Genomic DNA, 15,428 nt, shown 5'->3' with positions numbered 1-15,428 from the left:
TTTGCATTTATGACTGAATATCTAGTTCTGTTTCTTTTATTCTGTTTCTGATGGTTTTATGGGCTGTAAAGTATTTTTCAATGCTGATTCCCACTGCAATAGAGAATCTTATCTAAATCGTAAAGCCATTTAGAACTGGTTCAGCTATGTCTTATTAGAACTTCCTGTAAGTTAGGAAAATGTGGCCTTATGCATAGGTTTTATTGATGGGGTTTTATTTCCAAAATAATAAACAACCCCACAGTCATTTACATAATTTTACAATTTGGAAAGCTAAGCTGTGAATATTTTCATTGACCTGCCTTTTAGAGGGAAGGGAATCATTCAGACAGAAATAACGGTATTGCTTGTGGTAGGGGTAGTAGGAAAGAACACCCTTCTACTAGATATATTATTTGAGGGTAAAATATTTAGTGACATATCCTCTTTATCTGAAATAGGGCTAATCCAGGTTGGAAAGTGGAATCCAGTTCCACTGTCTTACGTGACAGATGCCCCTGATGCTACAGTAGCAGATATGCTTCAAGATGTGTATCATGTGGTCACATTGAAAATTCAGTTACACAGGTGAGTCAAGACAGCAAATCTAGGGTGAAACCTTCTTCTTACCTAATCTTTTGAAATGAAGCATCTCTCTCTGGTCAACCTTCAATTTTTTTTTTTACTCCGTGTTTCAGAAAGGTTAATACAGATCGATTCGATTTTGTTACCCTATCCTTCTGCCTTTTTTCCTAACTTCAATGTATAATTTAAAAGCAACCCCCCCCCACACACACACACACAAAATGTGTGGGTTTGTGCAGGTTATCAAAAGAGAAGACTTTTTACGTTTGGTCAATTAAATAATGCATTACAAGAAGGCATTTTACATAAAGTTTACTTAAGAAAAAAATATTTTTGCATATCATGAACAGTGCCATCTGTGTACATTTTGTGAAAGACTGTCTTATTCATTATTACCACAATCTTATTTATTTATTTTTTTATGATTTTAATTCGTATGTACAGAGTAATGAAAGGAAATCGGTTAATACGTTAAAGCTTTTCACGATGGCTCAGGAGAAAGCAGTACACCTTAAATTGTCTTCCCAAGCGCATCAGAGCAGGAAGGTAGAAGTAACATGAAAAAATAGCCACCACAGGCAGCTGATGTATAATTCATGCATCGATACAGCAGATGTGTTGTATAAAGTAATTAACTAATCGGAACAATCAGGAGACCGAGAGCAATCTCCAGATGCATCTGTTTGATGCGCAAAATGAAATCTGTCTGTCTTAAAGGAATGTTCTGCAGCGGGATGCAATCTTGTAATAATCCCCTTTCTAATCTATGTCTCAAATAGTTGCCCCAAACTAGAAGACTTGCCTCCCGAACAATGGTCGCACACCACAGTGAGGAATGCTCTGAAGGACTTACTGAAAGACATGAATCAGAGTTCGTTGGCCAAGGAGTGCCCCCTTTCACAGGTACTTAGCATAGCATGTAATAAATAATAAGACATCATGGGCAACCCTGATTTGAGGTTTGATGGAGCTCCCTGGTTTAAAGCAACTGGTATCTGAAGCAAGAATCTGCCAAAAATGTAAAGTGACTTGACCACTGGTGACCTTTTAAAATATGCCTGATTTGTTGTGAACAGAGCCTATACGCTTTTTCTCCCTTGGGGAAAAGAGCCAAAGGACTGTTTACAGGAAAAACAGTTCAGTGGAAGACTCCGCTGGCTAATTTTTAGATTTGTCTTCTGAGTGCTATGAGCATGATGGCTACATTCTCCTGAATGCCCTTATTTAAGAAAGAGTCAAGGTGGTACTAATCCCACAAAGCTTCGGTGAGAGGGAATGGCAGTGGCAGTGTGAATGCGTAAAACTTCACCGTGCTATCTGAATAAAACAACAGTACAATTCTTGGATATTCATTACCAAAAAATTAAAAGTATTTTAGTACAAATAATTATGAAAATAATTACCCTTAACTAAAGGTTGAATAGTGGTTAATTCATTAGGATTTTGTGACCAGTTTTGTGGCTTTGGTTTACTACTTTTCTGTTTTTTTTCAGTGGAATTTTCTTTTTTCCCTCTGAGATACCTGTCATACCATCAGGGATATTTGAAATGAAATAAAGATTTTTAAATTATTTTCCTTGATTTCTTTGTTTAGAATAAATTTGGTGGAGGGCAGCTAAAACTCTAGATAGAGACTGCCTACCTGCTTATAGACAGAAAATCAAACATCATTTTTGATGAAACTCAGCTGATTTCAAATAAAAAAAAAGGATGCCATGAATCTACTCTTAAAGGGCTGCTTAAAATGGGTTTGGGTACTGAGGGGATGACTGTAAATATACAGGATGACTATAAATATATGATATGTTACAGTCATCCCCTCAGTACCCAAACCCATTTTAAGGCCATTCCATGATACAGTATTATTAAAATGTTGGTCCAACTAGATTTTTACCAAATTTTTAATGTTTTCTTTTAATTTGAGTTTTAATTCTGAATATTAGTCTCAGCCATTTGAACTTGAACTGTATGACGCTGCTATAAACATTTCTGCAATTGAGAGATCTCAAAGTGTATTTCTGCTATATTCTGAGTAGCAGATATTCTCAAAATGTATTTCTAGTATGAGGCTCATGAAGATTATTGGGTACCTTTGAAGGGAATCTTGTGGGCTTTATGCTTCTGTTTCATAGAAACTCCATGCATTTCAGATTTGCTAAGTTACATTCCAACATTTTTACTTTGATATTTGCTACAAATTTTAGGAATGAAGCAAATGAATTAAGTTTATATTTAATAGCTTTCTATATTCTTCTAAAATAAGCTATAGCCACAGTTTACATATTCTCTGTATTGCTAAGTGTCCATTTCTTGCAATTCAGAGAAAACTTTTTTGTCATTTCAGTTACACCTTCAGCTGATCTCCTATCTTCCCTCTCTCACCCTTGGAATAGAGAGGATAGGAATTTATAACCATCAAATAAAAATAATTTAAATTAATTAAACAATTAAATCAATAGGATGATAGAATAAAGGGGTGACTCTTACTTCTGGGACTTTGTTTCGCAGACAACTCCAGATAACATGTTACGTGGTTGCTAACATTTGAAAATTTGAAATGATCTAGAAATAAACTTGTTAAAAACTCAGTTAAAACATAATATAAACACCCAGTACTGGAATCGCATGTGTCTTTATGTTACTAAATGTCCCATTGATCGTGGAAGCATATTCAGACGAAGACTTAAGGCATTTACTATGAGCTGAAGAAGAGGATGTCGGTACAGATATTTATTGATACAGTCAGTGAGAACTAATTGTTAAATGACATCAACATTCAGCCAATAAACTCCACCTCGCTATAACTTATAAATAGAATTGTGAATTTACTTAATGTTATCATAGAAAATGAATTGCATACAGACAATTATAACATTAAGTAGAATGACAAAATGTAATTCAGGACTTGGTTTTGGAGTCATACATTGATGAATTTCTGTAGAGAGAGGTTTGCAGATACATGGCCTCCTGTGGCTGGATACCTCACTGTAATCATTAAGTGATGGAACTAGGCTACAATTTCAACATCAATTATAATTACAGTATTCTTTTCCTTAAAAAAACTTGTAAAAATTATGCATAGTTTAGCAGTGAAAGCAAATATTTGAAATTAATTTAATATTTAACAGTATGAAAAAATGTAAATTGTTCTCTAAATGAGGGAGTTATTTTATATTTTGCTGAACCATCTTCTCTTTTTCTATGAATCTGATACTCCAGTCAGAATGTTTTCAATATAAACTGTATTCTTTGTGCTTCTTTATTATGTTTTTCTGTCTAGAGTTATTAAGATGAGAGATGCAAGTTCCCTAAAGCCTATGTCCAAAGTATATGCCGAGTTTGACAAAACTACTCTTTTTCCTATGGTTAAGATTTGGTGATGAAGATGGTCATGGTGAAAAAAGCCTAGCAAATAAATATGGCCTCAGTCTTGTGCAAAATGGGACCCAACACCAAGAAATGCCAAGTGTTAAGCCCTTTCTTCCCCTATAGAGTGTTGATTCATTCATGCGGGAGAAACTTTAGCGTGCAATTCAGCATACACATTTTACTGTACAGCAAGGGTTTTATTTTGTTGAATATGATAAAGTACTCCAGTAGCAAGTATGGCTACAGGGTCCCTAAATATTATGGTTAGTAGAAAGTTCACCCTGTGGGCAGGTAAATTCCTTTTATAGAGCAGGGGCTAGGAGGAATGGAACTGGGGAGCCACCAGGATTTTGCCTGGGGTGTTGAATAAGCCCTACCTCCTGTGCTCTTAGGACGATTGTCTAATACTTGGTAAGCAAATGTCCATTTGAACTTGGATTCTTAGAACCAGAAGGGATTATCCTTCCTAGGCTCCTCCCTTTGACAGTTGAAGGAGCCAGTGTCCCTGGAGATTAAAGTCACGGTGCCGGTTAATGACTAACACAAGTCCTGACTTGCTAAGCCTATGTCCTTGCCTGTGATAAATTTTAAAGTGCTGATTTAGCTACTTGGGAGGCCGAGGCAGGAGAATCACTTGAACCCAGGAGGCGGAGGTTGCAGTGAGCCAAGATTGCACCACTGCACTCTAGTCTGGTGACAGAGTAAGACTCCATCTCAAAAAAAAAAAAAAAAAAAAAAAAAAGGAATATTTACATTTGGGTACAATAATGTTTTCTTTGCTAATATTCATAAGGTGTTCTCCAGCTGCAGAAATTCCGTAAATGGGCTTGGTTTGATTTACAACTCATACCTTTATTTCTGTTATCACTTTCCTATCATAAATCTGCCCAAATAGATTGACACTAATTTATTAAATTCTTTGTACCACGTGTTTTTTTATTTTTGTAAAATGTTCTAAGACATAAGAAACGCTTAGCTCATTATAGGTCTGAGGTTAGATGTTTTGTTGTTACTTTTGTTTTTTTCGGTGGATGTGGTTAGATAAGTTGAATGTTGCATTCTAAACTGCGGCTAAGGAGAGAATAAATTCTGATTTGGGGACCAGAAAGCCTGTAGTCATAAAACTTTTGAGGATATGGATTTGGGAGAAAAATTGGGAATTTAAAAAGTAAACATTTCTATTTATAATAAAACATTACATTTTGATGCTTATTTTCCCTGGAGTTTTAGAAATTGCATTTAAATACTAGATAAATATATATACATTCTGATACAGTGTAGATCCATTTTGTTAAGTAAAAGGTCAGCTATTCTACCAGCATAATGTCTTCCTTCTAAAAATGTTTAGGTCAAGTATTTCATGGAGGTCTTGATCTGATTTGCACAATTTTACCTTTCCTCTGTCACCACACACATGGGCATATATACACACACGCACGTGCACACACACACACGTCACAACTTTCACATTTTTAAGGCATTGGATTATTTTCTATCTTATTTCTCACCTGGAAAAGATATCTTTAAGCCAAGTCATATAGAGTGGGTGAGAAGTGTTATTTTTATTTTCAAGTAGCAAAATACATATAAAATAAATTTAAATTTGAACATTACATTTAGAAGTAATATTGAGAAAGGTGATTTTCCAATTTTCCTTTTATTCACAGCATCCTAGGATCTCAAATATGTTGGACAATTTATTTATTAATGGCAAAATAGATTTTAAAAAGAAACTACCTCATACTCCTGAAGCTTAGCTTCAGTATTGCTCTCCTGAAACGTGACAGTCATTTCCATAGGAATTAAATACACGTACGTGTTTAGTTGATTTTCAGTCTGGATTGTAAATGATACTGGAGCAACAATTACAAATCTATCATGTTATATAAATGTGTTTTTAATAAACTGTACTTTATTTCAGTTTTTGGACTGAAATAACATGTTTCTTAAAATTTTAAGTCAGCTTTAGTAATCACATTCTTAAGAGAATAGCCAGCATCAGTGTTCATATATTGCATTTCACGTGAGAATCTAACATATGAAATTTGTTCACATTCGTATATTCAAAAGTATGTATTGACAATCTGCCGTATGCCAGGCATTCCATTTCCTATGTAGTGTTAAGGATATAACATCTTATTAGTTGAAATAATAGTATTACACTTTCATTTAGTGCTTCTGATGTATCGAGAGTGCCTTTGGTCCCCCTAAGTAGGATATAGTCTTATATCCCCATTTTTAAATGAGGAACCTGAGGCACAGAATGTTGACATGAGTGTCCATGGCTGCATTGCTGGTGAAGCAGAAGAGTAAGACTTCATACCCAGAGCCTGTGAGCTTCACCAAGTAGCCCTTTCATCACATACCACAGATAAAGGAAGTTTAAAAAAGACAAAATGAAAGCCTCTCGGATGAATTGGGTAGGTTTTATAATACACTTTGATTTTTCTAAAGTACTGATAACTACTTGTAGTTTTCCAAGTGTATTTATTCTCATTGCTGAAAATTTTCTTTAACGTGTTTTGGTTTTGTGTCTTTGATTTTTTGTTTGTATATTGTCTTGTTTTAAAAGTACATTGCTGTCATTTCAAGCCCCTAATCACGGGTGATCTAGACAGGAGCTGACTTTTGGGATAACTTGGCATTTGGGACGTTCTAGAAGATTTGCCAGTATAGTTCTGTGCAGTTATTTCTCTTTCCTATTCTTTTGTATCCTCAAGACCAGTAGGCATAATAATGCTAATAGCCCTTTGTTTTGAACCCCAAGATAACATTAGGCATTTTCATTAGAAATAGTGGGCAGATGAATTTCTCAGGTCCGTTTGGAAATACAGACTCCAGTCATCAGACTGGCCTGATCCAATGAACGAGTCTTTTCCGAGCAGCTCCATTTTAAAATAAAATGATTCCTGTTTGAGCTGAGCTGGAGCAATTTTATACTTGCCCCTTCCCAGTATAAAATTATCTTATGTTAAAACATCATATATTTTGAAGAAAAGCTCTACAGAGAATCTTCTTTCCTTTTTAAAATTACAAAACTTTCCTTAGTTTTTACCCTACTGACCATGGGAATCTCAGATTATAAATGTCTGCCTTGCCAGGCACTAAAGTACTTGATACTAATTGGGTATTATGACCACTTTTCAGCAATTGTATTACTGTAATGGTGGGATCCATAAAGGAGATGGTAAGCCTGTCTTATATGGGTAGTTGTGTGAATTGCAAAACTTATGTCAAATAATTTTTTTGCCTCGTCTTTTGAACCAGTCATGACATCATTCTAGTTCCTTTTTCAACTTAGTGAGATGTCTGCTCTGTGTTAATATTATAATATGTATAATCTACAACAGAATTGTCCTCCAAATTGCAAGTTTTCCTTTTTGAATCTAATATATCAGGCTCATTTTTAGATGACTTAGATACGTAAGGATTTTATTGTAGCTTGATGTTAGCTCTCTGTAACCTTTCAGATATATTAATCAAAAAAGCCAAACTTAATAAAGCATCTAACTTAAAATGGATTGATCTCAAATATTTTATAGCCACTATCTTTTCACAATAGTAAAACATAAAAGAGTTTAAGCCATGCCAATTTAGAGAGTGCTTAACAATGTGTAACTACTTTATTTTCACTTAATAGATTTTTTACCTGTGCCTTGTTTCAGATCTGAACAGGTTTCCTTTGACCTCAAAATCACTAATGCAAGGAAAATTACCATATCATGAGAGTATTTTTCCTCTTTTTTTGTCTGATGCTTAGAATAATAAATACTCCCAAGGCTTAGGAGTAGACATGGCCTGAGAGAAAGCCTATTAAATGCTATTTTCTAATGGTTTTAAAAAACAGCTTAGGCAAATCATGCTAACCAAACTGATTTTCTTGCTAAAACAGAACTAGTTTTAGCGTATATTTTAGACATCTTTTTTCCTCAATTACTACTGAAACTTCAAATTGGGCTCTATCTGGATTTGCTTTATAGATCTGCTTCATTTCATGCCAGATTTGGGCAAACTGATAAACAACCCACCACTCCAAAAAAAAAAAAAAAAATCCAGATAATCAAAACAAACAGATACACGAACTCAATTTCCCCGTCTTTCGTTGGAAACTGCTTGATTATAACGTGCTCTGAGTATAAAAAACATAAGAGAGCCTTTAACATAACAGAGGAGAGCCTCAGCCCTGGTTCTGCAGCTCATTGCCAATTGAAGCAAGGAACGCTCTGGCTGTTGGGACTTTTAAATCTAGACTTAAAAGTTATTTGTTCTGTTTAGCATTTTTTAAATGATTCTATTAGGAATTGTGTGTGCTTCAGTTTTAATTTTAACTCATAATGATTGTAAAGCACCCTGGGATGCTTGCTTGAAGGGCGCTACAGAAATATAAGATTGCATTGTGTTCTAATATGCAGTCTTATGGGGTGCTGGAGTTTCACCATGGACAGTTCATAAGGTTGCAGAATTCCTCATGGCGGAGAACATGGCTCGCTGACTTCTTTAGCAGTCTTTTTCTCTCATTCTTACTCTGAAACTTTGTTCTCTTTCATCATCATCTTTCTCTCTTAAAAAAAAATTGATTATTTTCTATTGTAATATTTTCCCATAGAAATGCTAATCTAATTTAGTTGACTCAGGTTGAAGATGCAAACCAGTTGATAGGTTGGAAGTTAAGAAAAGAGTAAAGTTTTTAATTGCTAGCACTATTTGAGATCACATTCTTATCTGAATAACAAGACATGATACTTCATTACTGGATACCACCGTCTCAGGCTTGTCCCATTTTACTGTCCACCTGGTATTTGTTCCAAGGCAGTTCAGAAATGTAACAAGTATTAACTTTGTGAAGTGTCGCAATGAGACTCTTCTCTGTGTTGAAACTCCTGGGTTATGATAACATATGACACAGCTTGATCTAGTTTTCTTTTTACTTTTTAATGGGACTATTTCTTTAGAGTAATGGCGTTTCTTCAACAACTTCATTCTGTTACTTTTTGTGTGTTTTTGTTTGTCATTGCTCTCTAGCATCCCTTTAATTAGCTCCCAGCATTGTAGGAATCAGGAATGTGCGTTCTGTTGTGGCCAGCTATATGAGCTTGGGCAGCTGACTCCATGACTCAATTTTCTCATCTGTAAAGTAGGAAGATAATAGTACCAATTTCTCAGTCTTGTTTTGAGAATTAAATGAGCTGGTACTTAGAAAACATTTAGAACAGTTTTCAGTCCTAAAGTGTGCCATAACTAGTTGTTTTTCTAAAATGTGGGCATTGAGAGTTTGAAATCCCACTTGCACATGCCACATGGTCTAAGTAACTCTCTGGCTACATGGAAGATTTTGGCGCAATCTTCATTTTTAGTGAAAACAACCAAATACTTTTCATTTGTGAAAAAATTAAAGGACTATATTATAACTCAAACTCAACGTTAAGGAACACTTGCAATCATTATAAAGTTATGATGTATTTTAAAATGGAAGTGGAAGACTGAAGCTTGTACTTTAAATAAATCGATTTGGAAGTTTAGCAGATATGATACCCTAGACTAGACAATGTCAAGTAGAATAAAGATGGGACCGTTATCAAGAGGTGAGCTTTTGCCAGTATCTTTTCCATTAACTAACCTCGCCTGTACTCCCAGCACCCAAGGTTCTGTCCTCTCCTTATGTGCCCATCGTAACATTTTCCACATTGTTCTGAAATAGTCTGTGGACTAGCTAGGCTGTCTGTGTGCACTGTAATTGACTGTCCCAAAGGAACTAAGTTGTATTCATCACTGTCATAGATCCGGACACACAGTAGGAACTCGGGAATATTTGTCAGACTTAACCTTGTAGGATTTGCAGATGTTTATTTCATAAACCAATATAGCACATCAGTGGTTGTATTAATAGTACTCTATAGATACTTTTATCTACAGTATCCTATCTCATGAAATATTTTTCTGTTATACTTAATTCTGTATTTTTACCTAACAAAGAACAAATCACTTCTGAATTTTTCTCTTAAGAAAACCTACTGACATTCCAAGCTGTCTCATGCTTTTATATGTTTGATAATGTTCATGAATATGTGTACTAAACTTACACGTTTGTAAGCACAACAGTAGCCTTGGAGTTACAGGGAACTCAGAGGTCTGAATGCTTAAAAGGACCTAATTATACATCACAGTTAAGAACAAGCTTTAAAAACATATGCAGCATTTTTTAATTTTTAAATTTTTCTTCCACAATGGTACATGTATTTCCGCCTGGCTAATAATTTTCATTTTGTCTCAGTTGCATTATATTTGAGACCCACACTTCTTTACTGTTATTTTTATTTGTTTATTTTCTTCTCATATTCGAGTAAAATGGGAAATTTTCAATAACAGTCAGATAATTTACAAAGATGCTGACATTGCCAGTACGGAAATGTTAACAGTATCACCCCATGTTCGCTTACAATGTCCATTCCTCAGTTGTGTTCTAAAGTCTACATTTGGCCTAAGAGACTCCATTTAAGGCTATCAACATACAGTGTTTTAAAGTCATCTGTGTAAAGGTTTAGAGTCACCTGAATTTAGAGAGAGCTGCAAGTGTAGATAACTGTTCAGCCATTCCATAATGGGTCTTAGGGACTTGGTTTGTCCACCTTCTAAGCATGATCACCAGCTCAGCCTGGAAAACACATGTTTAGTGATGGATGGAGCTCTTTATTATATGATTTACAACCCATTCCAACACATTTTTCTCATTTCACCATAACTTCTAATGAGACGATTACCAGAGGATGGCATTTTCCTATACTGTGAAGGATTTTCATAATATTGATTGAGATGAAGCCAGATTAATTTGATTTTTCTTTATGATCTAATCCAGAGGTGACATTGGTTTATATTTATCTGGTAGACATGGGAAGTCTTATCTGAAAGCTAACAACGATGAATAAAACACAGAAATCAAAGCTGTGGTTTAGCCCTCAGTCATCTGTGAAGTCTTGGATCAGATCTGAGTGGGGTCCATGGACCCCACAATCTGCTCTAAGGTTTTATGCAGACCCTGAGATTATAAGCCAGTTTTGGGAATGCACGGGGGACAGCTTTCATAGGTTTTATGTAATTTCCAAAGTTAGTTCTGTGACCCCATAAATAGCTAAAAGCCAGGAGATATTTTACCCCCAATTTTTAGGCAGTATGGCTTAAAAATCTAATATGCTCACGTACAGAAGGAATGCAAAGAGGTAATATAAAGTCTCCTGTGAAGAGTTACAGAACCTAATTCTAATATTTACTTTTGGAAAATGAATTGCTCGAAGTACTTTAGTTCTTGTTTTCGCTCTGTGGTTTAAGGTTTTTTTGTTTGTTTGTTTGTTTGTTTTTTAAAAAAGGTTCCATTTAGGACCTCTGGAACTTAACATGAATTTGGTATCTTTTTTTCTTCTATTTCTAAGTACAGGTACTAGACATTTTAATCTCTAGAGAGGATGAGTGATTTAACCACACAAGGACATCAGAGAAAGAGATTTCTCAAATGGGTACATTGGTATACTGTAGTGCCTAAGATTCAGAATCAGGAAACAGTTTTTGCAATAAAATCAAATAAAACTCTTTGGATTCATATTTATCTAATGAAAAACTTGTGAAAATTCTATTTGGATATAACATAATATTTAACTTAATAATGAGTATATTTTAAGTAGTCATAAGCAGGATATCAGTGGGGCCGTAACCTTCCTAAAAAATAAGACTCTAGTTGGAGACATTTGCACAGTGAGTACCTGAGAATGAATAATGTGCGTTACAATTGAATCTTCTTTAGTCCCTGTGTTTGAGAAGACATACAGATTTCATAGACTTTTAGAGCTGTTAAGAGGAGACGTTGGAGATTATCTAGTTCAGTTCCCTTCCTGTTACAGCTCCTGTGTGCAGTTAATTTGGAATATTACATGCACTTAATATACCTTTTAAAAATATTTTATAGTTTAAGCTATTTACCAATATATTCATTTGATTTGAGTAAGGTTTCAGTGTGATAAGAAAGGTCTAGCTAGGTACTTATACAAAAGGGCAGAATAGAGAATCTGGTCAGAACATATTATCTGGGCATTATATAAGTTACTTTATGGGAAGAGCCATGTAAACTGTGAACCAACATTTTCTTTAAAAGTTATGAATCGAGTATTTAAATCAATAAAATTTCTGTGCTTTGATATGATCACATTTCCATCTTTAGGAAATATAGTAGGAAAATTAAAATAGAATTGGATGTGTTCTCTTTGTGCTTCCTTTTGTATTCCTTTGGAGCTTTGTACTGAGTTTCCAATTTTAGCAATGTGCCAGGGTTACTTTGTATGAAAATGCCATTTTCAGGCACTAGGATTGATCAAGATGGCAAGAGCCATAACTATGACAACTGGAGTTTAAGTAAAATTTAGAAGTGATTAGTCTCTTCTCAACAAATTGAGATTCCAAATATGCCCCAGTTGTATCTCCCAAGAGAATAGCTTAAAAAGCAATAGAGGATCCAGAGGGAAAGATTTGGGAAACAGAAGCTAACAAGCACAAACAGAATATTACACTTAGAAATCCTGCCATTCGCTCTCATAAACTGAAGCCCATTTCCCGTCCTTCCCACCCCCAAAATACCAGATGGGAGCTACCTGTTAATTTTCAACAAATTCATTTCTTGTCAGTATATCATATCTCATACGATGCCTCTTGGAGCTTGTTTGTAGTATTTGGTGTCCTTTGAGATTAAAAGAAAACCTCATTTACGAAGAATTCCTGTGAAAATTGTATTTGAATGTGGAGTTGATGTGAAGTTAAAGTTTGACCTTTGAATTTTCCACGGCCAGATAAAAAGCTGCTGTAAAAAATCAGGCCATAGGTAGTCAGGACATGCACAAAAGGGTGGGAGATTAGAATGTATGAAGTTGCACGTCTCAAAAAATAAAAATATAAAATAATAAAAGCCAGTAGTTTGACAGAGTGTTCAGTAAATGCTCATTTTATTGAAAATTACAAAAAGGTGCTTAATGCCTTTGCGCCATTAATACAATACATTAAAAGGTTACTGTCAAGATTAGTGTTCCATCCCTGAAAATTAACTATAGGGCTTTACACATCACCATGCACAGACTGAGAAGTTAAAGGTTTTTTAAAGACACATTTTGCATTGTGCAGCCATTTATTTCAGAAAACAATTATTTTAGACTTTGTGCCAAAGACATTAGGAATGATGTGCTTTCATTTAAAGCACGGACATAACAGATACGTATTATAAACAAGGTAGAACCATGAAATTCTCCTTATAGAATAAAACCTGTGCAAGATTATTTCACTTGCTGTCTCTCTAGAGTATTCCAATTCAAAACATACATTCCTTCCTACAGAAAAAAGATATTCAGATTCCTTAGTTGAAATTAATTAGCATTCAGAAACCAGATAGCATGTTTTTGGGTATTCATGAGATCTCTGTTTGAAAAAAATGTTTTTAACTTGTAGAAATGTGTTGCAACACACAGATGGGAAGAAAAAGAAAAAAAAATCTCTTTAGCAAGCACTGTGTGTAAAAGGAATATTACATTTTGCACGCTCCTGATTGCTCTGTGTAAACAGTTTTTGACATCTGTCTTTATAGTTTTCAAGGAGAGGAAGACTTTGTTAAAAGAATCATTTTTATACAGCAGTCACCATTTCAGTCTTGCTTTACCTGTATTATGAAAGCAGATGGTCTGCATGTCTTTTGAATATTTATAACTATCAAAAACAATCTCTTGCTATTCACCCTTAGGCTTATGAGATGTCAGGACTGTTCTGGTTGAAAAAAATCATCTTGGGTGTTTACAGAAAGAGGATTACATTAAGCTAAAATGACTATACATTTTCCAGTTTAATATTTGTCCATCAGCTGTTTAATCGTATTTAGATAATTGTGTAAATAAGATGTTGTAGCCCTTGCCCTCTCTGCTGATGGAGCCTGAAAGCTTTAAACATGGGTGAACCACCATTTTGTAGATGCTTTTGCTACCTCCTCTCCACCTCAGCTAAGCCATCAGCTAGTCCTTGGTAAGTTTTGATCATGATATCACAGTCCTGGGTGTTTTTTTTTTTTTTTTTTAAAGTAGTGCACAAAAAGCAAGTATGTAGATCATATGTCATACTAGGAAGCTGCTGGCTTCCTGTACAGGCTGTTTAGTTTATTAGGGTATATTGTAATATGCAAATACGGTACAGCACTCCAATTACCCTTTAAAGCTGACATGGTTTTCTCTTTATTTTCTATGAGCATGCAGAGCTCTGAGGGTATTTTGGAAAACTTTTGGTATAGTGGGGGTTAACTGTTTTTTGACTGGAAGCTGAGCAATCAGAGATAACAGATTTTGCTGTGGTTGGTTGATTTGGCAGAAAAGCATGAACAGTTTTGGTTTAAATGATTGAATAACCTGATTAGCATTGTTTTGGGGTGGTTTTTTTTGGTTGTTGTTAAAGGCACAACAAAGCAATTTTAAGGGTAATCAGATCACTGCCTTTCCCCAGCTGATGAATCTTTTTTTGAGAAGGGCTCACCTCTCTCAAAACTCCTTCGTTGGCTACTAAGATGAACAAGTAAAAAAATAAAACAATCTTCCTTCATTTTTTAAACGTGTTAAAAATATATAACTACAGTACATATGATATTGTAGCAGGGGTTTAAAAGAATATAATTTTTTGAAAAATTATGTAACCTCAACCGATTCCTTGTGGTTTTTGTTTTTCAAATTTGAAAGAGCTAGAGTATTTTAGAGCAAAGGTTCAGAATGTTCTATCTATCTTTAAGTTAGGCTTTAGAAAAATTCCACCCTTACCTTTTCACAATTAGAAAGGTTATAAATAATGTATTTGGCTGAAAAGGAAGCTCAGCCTGTGGCAGATGGTATCATTCTAGAGTACTGGGGTTTCTGTGAAGATGGCATTCTTTCAGATCGGAACTTCAGCAGACTCTCAGAAAGAACCGAAGCTCCTCATAGGGAGTAGACATGTGCTTTATGGATCTTAGAAAAGCTTACAACTTGGCTCCTAGGACGAGAATATTGTGTCACACTGGGGTTATGAGACCCACAGCCAATTTCTGCCGACTTTGAAATTGTATTTCCCAACACTGGAAACTGTGGCCTGTTTATTGGTTGGTACACCGTGTAGCATTTGAACTTGGGATTTCAACCGACTGAGTTTTGTCGGTTGGTTTATTTTATTCTGTGAACATTGATGTTTTATACAGACCAGCCACTGAATAGGAAACTTGCCATACAAGTTGTGTCTTTTTCAAAGTGCTTTGGATAGCTCATATAAATAGACACTGAGAGAGAACTGGAATAACATAACCACCGAGCACTGCAACTTCCGAGACATCTGTGTGGATGTATTTTGAAAAACCTGGGAAGGGATCTCTTGCAAATTAGTGAACAAAGGTTCTTGAAACTATGATTTCTATCACGACAGCCAAAGCGATGGATTTGAAAGATTCGTGTCACAGTTAAGCT

General features: G+C 35.1%; 1 protein-coding gene across 3 annotated transcripts in view; it reads left to right on the top strand.

Moving 5' to 3' along the window:
- The window catches only part of SATB1 (SATB homeobox 1), a 90,637-nt gene that overhangs the window by 21,965 nt on the left and 53,244 nt on the right, over positions 1-15,428 (top strand). For all 3 annotated transcript variants that reach the window (XM_025377832.1, XM_025377833.1, XM_025377830.1), the window contains exons 4-5: positions 441-567; positions 1,344-1,467. In XM_025377832.1, the coding sequence (XP_025233617.1) occupies positions 441-567; positions 1,344-1,467 (251 nt within the window). The remainder of the gene's footprint in view (positions 1-440; positions 568-1,343; positions 1,468-15,428) is intronic.

Source organism: Theropithecus gelada, chromosome 2 (assembly GCF_003255815.1).
Source record: "Theropithecus gelada isolate Dixy chromosome 2, Tgel_1.0, whole genome shotgun sequence".
Classification (NCBI taxonomy): Eukaryota; Metazoa; Chordata; class Mammalia; order Primates; family Cercopithecidae; genus Theropithecus; species Theropithecus gelada.
Note: the sequence above shows the minus strand (reverse complement) of the source record. Positions and strands in the feature narration are given on the sequence as shown.